Source organism: Sorghum bicolor, chromosome 3, assembly GCF_000003195.3.
Source record: "Sorghum bicolor cultivar BTx623 chromosome 3, Sorghum_bicolor_NCBIv3, whole genome shotgun sequence".
NCBI lineage: Eukaryota > Viridiplantae > Streptophyta > Magnoliopsida > Poales > Poaceae > Sorghum > Sorghum bicolor.
This window is the reverse complement of record NC_012872.2, coordinates 7,510,149-7,520,701: the sequence shown is the minus strand read 5'-3', so window position 1 is coordinate 7,520,701 and position 10,553 is coordinate 7,510,149. Positions and strand designations below refer to the sequence as shown.

Genomic DNA, 10,553 nt, shown 5'->3' with positions numbered 1-10,553 from the left:
CCCTTGAGAACCCTGGTTTAGTGCCGAGAAGTGGGGTGCAAAGATAGGCAGAAGTTTTGTGTTAATTTTATTTTATTCTATATATGCCATGATTGTTGTCAAAAAATATATATATGACATGACAGTCTTGAAATAACGTTACGAAACTATCCACTGAGGCTAGCATAATAAAAACATGCATAATGAAAGTTTGTGTTTTTTTCCTTGTGCAATGACCAATGGATCAGAAAGTATTATATACATATAGTGTTATATAGCCTCCTCTGAGTCGTCATCATGCGCCACCCGGCATGCGGGAGCATGCATATATGACTCGCCACCGTACGCTCAGCATGCACGAACTACATCGCATCCATTCCAGATTCCAGATGCCTCATGCTTGATTGCGCATTCATCCATGCGTACTCACCGACGACTCGTCTACAGGACTACAGGCCAAGCAGCAGTTTGGCACATGATCGATTCTCTAATTTCACCGCCGCCGGTACCACACCTAGGCCTTGTTTAGTTCCAAAATTTTTGGCAAAATATGAATAGTACCAATTTTGTTTGTATTTGACAAATATTGTCCAATCATCAACTAACTAGGCTCAAAAAATTCGTCTCGTCAATTTCGACCAAACTGTGTAATTAGTTTTTATTTTCGTCTATATTTAATACTTCATGTATACATCTAAAGATTCGATGTGACGGAGAATCTGAAAAATTTTGTAAAATTTTTTGGGAAGTAAACAAGGCCCTAGGACCTAAGCCTAAATGCCCAAAAGTCTGGATCCATATATATTTGACAAACGTTGTTCAATTATGGAGTAACTAGGCTTAAAAAATTCGTCTCATGATTTACAGATAAACTGTGTAATTAATTTTTATTTTCATCTATAATTAATACTCTATGCATGTGTCGTAAGATTCGATACGACGAAGAATCTTGGAAAAGTTTTTTGTTTTTGAGGTGAACTTAAACAAGGCTTGTTCCATAAATAAATGATTGATGATATGACGGAGCTGATTGGTTTGCATTGTTGGAGCTGACGAAGGCGTATACATAGGTGTGGGGTCCGCGGGAGTTTCCATGTGAAGTGGCGAGTGATAGTGCCAGTGCTAGCACGCAGACGCAGGTGATCAACGGAGAAATTAAAAGGCATGGGAATGGGAAGCAGGCAAGCAGCTGAGCTGGGGAGTCTCAGTGCCGTCGTCTGGCCCGCCCGCCCGAGGCTAGGGTTGCATGCACTGCATGTCTGCATGAGACGACCTGCCTGAGCACGCCCTGGCAACCGGCCACACGGTTCGGTGCCGGCTGCCGCACCCCCTCCTTCTCGCATGTGAGTGGCGCGGCTTGTCCCGACCGGGCACGCGCACATCTCTGCCTGCAGCCCTGCAGCTCAGGATCGATAATGCAGCAAATCTTTCACACTTCCCCGATTTCCTCTGTCCTCTCTTTCTGTTCTCATTTGCTTGGGCCTTGTTTAGTTTCCAAAAAATTTTGTAAAATTTCTCAGATTTCCCGTCACATCGAATCTTTAGACACATGCATGAAGTATTAAATATAGACAAAAAATAAAAACTAATTGCACAGTTTGGTCGAAATTGACGAGACGAATCTTTTGAGCCTAGTTAGTCTATGATTGGATAATATTTGTCAAATACAAACGAAAAAGCTACAATGTCGATTTTGTAAAAATATTTTGAGCCTAGTTAGTCTATGATTGGATAATATTGGTGCTTCTCTCGTGTACGTATTCGCGAAGCCCAGCTCTCCTACCTCATGCGCGCATGCAGCATGCGTTTGGAAGGATGCCATACCATGCCACGCCACGACTCTATCTCTACACTGCACTGCTTGTCTGCTCATCATACTTTTTTTTAGATTACGGAATAAACATTCTAGCCTTCACGCTCACGAGTGAACGCTTATGGCACAACCTTACAAAAGAGTACTTAGACCAGAGTTCCGCTACACGTGGGCAAGAGGGAACCCTACTACAGCCCACCAATGCAAGTGTCAACCAATACACACAAAACAACAACGAGCCCACTGCTCAATAGGTTCGATCACAATCATGGCAACTAAGAATAGAGATCCTACTGCTTAGAGCCTCTAAACTAGTCTAAAGATAAACAACAGCAAAGGGATATCCTTTTATCCTTCTCGAGTTCTTCCACATGACCACCAAATAGATGCAATGCCCCTACTTCAAGACGCTGACAAACTTCCATCAGAGCCCCTCTCTCTTCCTCTTTAGACAACCAGGACCATTGCCTGATCGATCCAATATGCCCCCCCTGAAAATCACCTGCAGAAAAGAGTTAGCGGTTGCCTTTTGGAATACCACATCATTTCTATTCAACCACAAAGCCCAACACATGGCCGCTATCCCCACCATTAATTAAAATCTTAGCCCTAGAGTAAATCCCCTTATTCAAGATCCAAACATATGAGTCGTGTTTCTAGGTGGTTGAATGTTAAAGACAATTGAGATCAGATTCCAAACAAACCGGGCCACCCGACAATCGTAGAATACATATGGGTGTGTATTTGGTTTACTGTCCAAGAGAGCATGCAACGATTCGTTGTTTATAGTTCACCAAGTCCCAAGAACCAGGTTGAGTATAGTAACTAGCTAAGATATATCGTGTTAAGTTGAAATTAAAAAATATATAACTAATTAGATAAAGATTCACCGCACGTTGTTAGTTAATTTTATCAGTTTAAGCCTAAGTCACTTTGAAACATACTAATATACCTTGAAACATACTAATTATTTACTAATACCATCATTTGCTTGCTAATATGTTGCATCTGGAGAGTCTAGCTCCGGAGAAATAGATTCCATAGGAAAGCTTATGAGCTACTTTTCCATGGTGGGGGACATGCTCAAGTCTTTGTACAAGCATCCAAATTCGTAGAAGTTGCATACTTAGAGCCTAACCATGGTATATATACAAGGAACCAAACATGTTCTACATATAGGCTGGTGATCTCGCTGGTCTGAAAAGCCATGACTGAAAATACTGTTCGCTGATTTATCGTGAGAGAAAAACATTGTTGGCTAACAGAAAAAGTACGGCTGATAAGACAAGCGAACGACAAGGGCAATGGGTATCAATTCATGATTACCCAAAAGTCATCGCTCCAAATAAAACTTTGCAAATAACCCCTTGTGCAACCCAAAACCCAACCATCGCCCCCTATAAGTCAAACTCCATAGCCTTTCATGAGTATCTAGAGATTATCCAAATCTTGTACATCGTGACTAACAGTCGAATTCATATAGGTGTGTTCCTCATAAGTGTTTTGTAGGACAATATCTCCGCTTCAACAGGCCACTCAGACCACATTAGGTTTTAACCAATCTACCATACATCACATGAGCGAGGTGCATCTCAAATTAGTAAATTGCATGGACTTGGCTAACGGTTAATAGTCATAGCCTTCTAGTTTCTCTTTAGTGTGAGTTCTCAAACCATTAAGCACAAGATCAAACAAATCATTTTCACCTATCACATGACTATAGGAATGGTTTTTAACATCTCTAAATCTTTTGACATATTGGAAATTGATTCGTCATGTTTTTGCCTTGCTGGTGTAAGATGTGATTCTACTATCTTCACTGTTAAATTTAGCAAACTTAGGAACCTTATAACCTTGAGGATAAACAACATAGTGGCATCAAAGTAGGGAGGGTATGGCTTTTGATAGGTATGTGATCTAACCTCTAGCTTAATTTCAAAGGATTCGACAAGCATCTTATATATGCAGATCGCCTTCCATCTTTGCTAAACTAAAGCTTCTTACATATTGGCCAAAGCTACTATGGCGGTGATAAGCGAACAATAGGAGTGCTAGCTACTATTGTTGTACTCATGGCATCGGTGATGAAACAAATTATGGAAGAGACAACATTATGCCTATGTTTGTTGCCGATGTTCCAAAAGGTGATATACTCATAATTGGATCACGATATGTAGGCACTACCATCAAATTTCTCTCGGGTTTAGTTTGTTGTCTAGGGAAGAAGTTCATTAGCATGCTAAATTGGGGTTGTTTTATTAGCATTTAAATTGCTGATGAATTCATTTGCACCATTGTTCTACGGTTTTCTACAGTAGCAAAATGTACCAACATTACCAATAATGGATATAAATGTATTATTTTTAGCATTAATTGTCTCTAAGAAGTATTGACACACAAGCTTATTTCCCTCAATGATATATCGCTGATACATGAATTCAATTGAATATATGCATTCAGTCAGGCAGAATATGCTCACGGTCAACCAAGTCGAGTGACATTTCTATGGTCAACAGTGGCTAGCTGGTGGCACAGTTCAATATCCAAGAGGAATGGTCGTTAAAAAGGACACAAAAAGGAATGTCATCACTAACGACAATATATAAGTAAGAAGTTAGAAGGCATTGCCAACAATAGTGATAATACTAACATGAAAAAAAAAGAAATTAAATATAATAGAGCCTACGGTACAACGTACAACACAAGGCACATAAAAAGTGGTACTGCACGCACGCCAGCCATGTGGCACATGATTCTAATAGTGCATTGATAGCAGGTACTGGCATAACATGCATGCACAGTGGCAGTGTGGACACGCACCATGCAAAGCAGGGCAGCAGCCTGATTTGTGCATGCATGGTTCACTCTAGAATGGTAGGAGCAACATCAGACGCTGCTATATGTTAGGTCCCATGCATCCTTAACACAGGTACTTTTGCTGTTTCGATCACACAAACAGCATTATTGAACGCATAGTCATGCTATGGCATTACATGCCTTTTCCTAATTGGCATGTACTGTGGGTGTAAGGGTCTCATGTTAATGAAACATTTTCTGGAACAAGTTTATTATGTTCTGAAATGACAATGAGACAAAGTAGACTGTCACTTTAATCAAGAATGTGTAGGTATCTTCCAAAAGGTTCATGACATAATAAAGACATAAGTAAGCGAATAAAATAACCCTTAGCTTGTTCAAGCGGCAGAGAAGACCATGACATCCTATATGTGACCCATGATTATACAGTATGTGTTAGAACAACTCGCGTCTAATAATGTCTAATAATTATACGGAGTCCAAATCCAAGATTCATTGGGTATCGTTGTAATGGATGCATATGTTTGCTAGTATGAAATATAAGTTCGAAGCCTCTCTATGACACTGATTATCAATATCTATAAAGGATAATAAGTCTATGAAAGTACTTTCCATAACCAATATAATCTAGCAATGACAATTCTCTGTTGCAGGGTTGGACCCATGGCCCAGCGACCTGGGCGCCTACCTGGGCTCCAGAGCCAGCAGCGCTTAGCCCTTCATTGTAGCACCTTTAGTAGAAAGCTTCCAATTACATGGCCTGATTAGTGTCTTAAGTCTGCCAGGCTCTATTTCAGTTCTGGGTCCGTCGCTGTTCTGTTGGCAGTCTATATAAAATTTTAAATTCAAATTGGTAGCCAAAATTTGACTTGGGATGAACCTACAGTATATATAGACACTGTAGACTAGAAGAAGTAGTAGGTGCTACCGTGCAAGTAAAGGATCTTAATTCAACGGCTGCAGCAACTGTAAAAAAGTGAGAAACCGCTAGATTCTTTTACATACGGATTGATCAAAGTCAAGACGCGAAGCAAATCACGAGGAAGCTGAAGCAGCCGCCTGATATGCTGCTCATCTGTGCAGTATTGCAGCTCCCTGACTTGACCCGCAGTAAATTAACTGTCACAACACAGCATCCATGTACTTAGGGGTCACAAGCCTGTCTCCATCTCTCTCCCCTTGATGGCCCCCGTGCATCCTATCAGGGCACCAGCCTTCTCCGTTGTCTCATTGTCTGGGCTTACATGGCCAGGCCAAGCTAGAGCCACTGACCTTACTTGTATGTCCATTGTTTAAATCCAGAGAGGAGAGGGAGAGGAGAGAACGATGAAAAAAAAAAACTCGTAGTGCATTTCAAGCATATAATGGAGATCCATTATTCCTACTCTCTTGTTTGGTATAGTGGGGCTCTAGCCGGCTCCGGCTCAGATATAGCAGTGAGACATTTTTATATTCTTAAAATGAAATAAAAGTCAATGAGACCATTTTTTTTCTTCAGCTGCTTCTTCCTGCACTGTAACAGGGAGTAAGGCGGACAAAGCCATGCCAACCGCGTATTGGATGTATGTCTCGTGATTTTCTTATATACAAAAAAAAACATTTATTCACTAGTAATGTATACATAACCAAAAAAATATTACCCACAGCAAATAAAAGCATTTATTTTCTAAGGCCTTGTTTAGTTCCAAATTTTTTGGCAAAATACACACTGTGGCACTTTCGTTTGTATTTGACAAATATTGTCCAATCATGGATTAACTAGGCTCAAAAGATTCGTCTCGCAAATTACAGACAACTTATGTAATTAATTATTTTTATCTATATTTAATGCTCAATGCATGTGCCGCAAGATTCGATGTGACGGAGAATCTGAAAAATTTTGCAAATTTTTTGGGAACTAAACAAGTCCTAACAAAAAAATATTACCCACAGCAGAAAACCTAAATTGTGGAATGTCACTTTCACCCACAGTCCACTATTACTTCTCTCTACTGTCCTTCATCACCCCTAAAGTGCTAAACTCCCAGTAGTACTTGACACCAGCACTTGCTGGCTACCAATCTACTACCATGTAGGAATAGGATAGCCCAGCTCAAAGGCTAAGAAAGCATGCATGCAGCCCTAGGCCTTAGCCTGATCAATAGCTCCCTTGTGCTTGTGCATTCCATGCCATGTCCCAACTAAATACTGGAGCAGGGCTTTGTAAGAGGTGCCCTTGTCTTTATTGCTCTCTCTATCTCTATCTCTCTCTCTCTGCCTCTCAGCTGAGCTGCATGCATGCCCTACACCAGCACAAGGATGAGGGAGAACGAAGGGACACAGGTCTATACATGCATGTACAGATGTTTGTTTGTGTGTGTGCATGTGCATGTCTGATGTTTGTGTTTTCTTGGCGCTCTCGGAAGATCTAGTGTGAGAAGAGCCCTAGCTTACTCCATTTAATGATTCATGCACACATCTGTTGCTGGCTGTAAAATGCAAATAGACACAGCGCAGCGTTAAGAGTGTGTAGTGTTGTTGTTGTGGGGCTTTCCTGCCTAGTAGACTAGATGGTGCGTGGACGCTACGGTCTCCGTGTCTCAAACATGGCGAGACATGTACACACACTCAACTCAACACTCTCTCGCTCGTTCTCTTCGGCTAGCTGCTGGCCTGGCCGGAGGAGGAGGAGGAGGGAGAACAGATCGAGAAAAGGGATAGATACAAGGGATACAGGCATACAGCAGTGACAACACAGCTTCATTTGGATTGCAACCATCACAGAATCCAAGGATCACATTTGCTAGTAGTAGCTGCTTTCAGCACAGGAGCTGAGCAGCATCTTGAGAGGGGTATAGAGAGAGAGGCTGTGAGGAGAGGGATCCGGCCGGAGAGGCAGCAGACTATAGGTGTGTGTGTGCGTGTGTGTGTGAATGTGTGCTATAGTAGGAGAGGAGAGAGAAACGGACGGCTGTGTGCAGAGCACACAGGCGAACTGATAGAGAACTTTCAGGCTTTCCCACATATAATAGCTCTACTGGAGTACGCCTTGTTTAGTTCCGAAATATTTTGGAAAATCGACACTGTAGCATTTTTGTTTGTATTTGACAAATATTGTCCAATCATAGACTAACTAAGCTCAAAAGATTCGTCTCGTCAATTCCGACCAAACTGTGCAATTAGTTTTTTTTTTGTCTATATTTAATACTCCATGCATGCGTCTAAAGATTCGATGTGACGGGAAATGTGAAAAATTTTGCAAAATTTTCTGAGAACTAAACAAGGGCTATCTCCCTCTAGTAGGAGTACTACGTCTATACGCCCCCAAACCAACACTTTAATAAAGTTCACAGCCTTTCCCTATAGTATGCATTTGCTGCTACCAAACTTCGCTGTCTTTTTGCTTTTGCGCCATCAAACTGCACTAGTAAACCGTGTAATACTCTACTCGATCAGTACTCACATCACACATCTCTCCCTGCTACCAGTACCATCAGATGCTCTCTCACTCTCCCTGCCCCCGGCCGGCCCCTTCTCTTTCTCTACTATTCCCTTTCCCAATCCACCATCCGATATATACCCCCGTCCGGCCACTTCTGTTCTTCCTCGATCTCCTTCCAAACCTCCATTGCATCTCATAGTAGTGTTCAGCTGTCTCACTCCCTCCCTGCTGGCCCTGCTCTCTCTGCTCCACCATGTAAGAACCACAACTACCCCTCGTCACTTTTCTGGTGGTGTGCTTGCATTGTTCATACCCATCTTGCTCTTCTTCTGAGCCACTATTATTGTCTCTCTCTGCGTGGGCGTTTCCTGTTTATGTGTGCACATCTGTTGTGTTCTCTTCTTTTTCCTGTTCATCAACCATTGCTCCTGGATGTTCTTTGTTTGCTAGTACATGTGTAGTGCTGAGCGTCTGAGCTCTTAATCAGCTTGTGCTATCAAAAGGCAGGAATAATATGGATCTTCGTGAACTGCTTGTTTGTCTAGCTGACTAGTAGATGTTCTTGTACTATGTGCAATTGCTGCCACATTTTTTTCCTCGCTGCTTCTACTGTAGTAGCTGCACATCTTGCTCATCATATCTGAGATCCTGTGCTCGTGCTTGTGTATATAGGATCTGCTTTAACCTAGTGATTCGATCTATATACATATATAATAAACTGTTCTTTGATTCCCGGGCAAGAATTTAATTTGTTTTTTGTGTTCGTCCCCACGGCCTGTGATCTGTGAACTCCAGGAGGCAAGAGATCGAAGGGAGCCCATTGGACCTGAACAACTTGCCGGAGGAGTACGGCAAGCAAGCGGTAGAGAGCTCCACGACCACCGCCACATCAAGCGTCGATGCAGTTACTAGTAAGGAACTACAGCACTAATGTTCTCTTGTTTGATTTGAAGGCGAAGTAGTTCTAGAATGTCCTGAAAAAAAATGGAGTGTTCTAGCTTTCTTAAAGTTCTGTACTTTTAACATTCTCGGCTAGCTAGTTTGCAGAACTAACAATATGCTACGTCTGTTGATGCGAAGGATTCATTCCTCATCAATGATCTTGAATGGTCAAGAATAAAAAGATTCTACACTCACTTTGCGTACAAATATATATAATATCTCTCAATTTTTATAAAGGGGAAGATCTCTCTACACTTTGTAGCGCAGGAGGGACGTACTGACCGATGTATGTGTGTGCAGGGATGAAGAAGAAGAGCCGTGGAGGGAAGGACGATGCTGCAAAGGAGTATGAGTGCCGGTTTTGCTCCCTCAAGTTCCGCAAGTCTCAAGCGCTTGGCGGCCATATGAACCGCCATCGACAAGGCAAGACCATACACCACCATATAACCCTAGCTAATTTCACAATGCTTACAGTTCCTTCCATTTTGATGGGTCATTATTGGTTTCTTGGCTTGCTCTTCCAGAGAGGGAGACTGAAACCCTCAACCGCGCCCGGCAACTCGTCTTCGGCAACGAGAGCCTTGCCACCATCGGCGCGCAGATGAGGTAAATCATACTCTCTCTACTGCAGATGATCACGATCGGGCCTTCTCTTTGCTTAGGGTTTCTCAGTTCTCATATAGCCATTGCAATTCTGTGGGTACAGTTTCAGGGATGTGAATATGGCTAGCGCTGCCTCACCGACCGTACTGGGAGGAAACTTCCGGGGAGGCGCCAGCGCCACCGGCGGCAGCAGCGTCGGCGAACCCTGCCTCCCGTTCCGGCTGTCGCCGCAGCCTTCGTACCATTACCTCTACACGGAGCCACCATCCACACTGCACCCGATGAGCTACCCGGCGACGTACCCGGGCCCACCGCGCCAGCCTGCGGTCGGCGACTATGTCATCGGCCACGCAGTCTCCGCCGCCGCCGCCGCCGGCGACGCACTGATGCAGTCGACACACCGCGGCAGCTTCTCTTGCTTCGGAGCTCCACTCACCGCTCCGCCGGCAGCAGCGGCCATGGCGGCGGCGGTGGCTACAACGAACGTGCAGGCCGACAAAGTTAACTGCAACTGCAGCTTCGGCTGCGGCGGCCACAGCAGAAATAATAACGTGAACGCCTCCTCCACTTGAGCAGATGTGGACCGTACGTACGCTATGGTTAATGCATGCAGTTAAGCAGATGTGTAAAGAGCCAAGAAATTAAATTAGATGATGCGTGTTTTGGACATTATAATTAATTAAAGACAGAAGTGTCCTCACTTCTCAGGTTCTAAATATATATGATGTCTGCAATATGGATGTCTGGATTCAAACTAGTACTATAAATCTTTAGTTTTGCAGCAGTAGATTTTCTTTTTCATGAATATATGTATTTTAGCAGAATTTGGTTTTGTAATAATGGATAACATATTCTTACAAAATCCTAATAATGCTGCTTTATGAAATTTAAATGTAGGGAGTGTTTTCAACTGTGAGCTAGCATATGTTAGTTTGTTATGTTCCATGGGGTGAACCTATTTGCTGGGCTGTTATTATT

At 42.8% G+C, this 10,553-nt stretch overlaps 1 protein-coding gene across 1 annotated transcript; it reads left to right on the top strand.

The window, feature by feature from the left end:
* Window positions 8,812-10,147, top strand: LOC8073360 (zinc finger protein STAMENLESS 1; the record flags this gene model as incomplete). The annotated part of the gene is made up of 4 exons (XM_002457392.2): window positions 8,812-8,941; window positions 9,273-9,395; window positions 9,497-9,578; window positions 9,679-10,147. Coding segments are annotated over 4 exons (804 nt in total), but the record flags the coding sequence as incomplete, so codon positions are not given.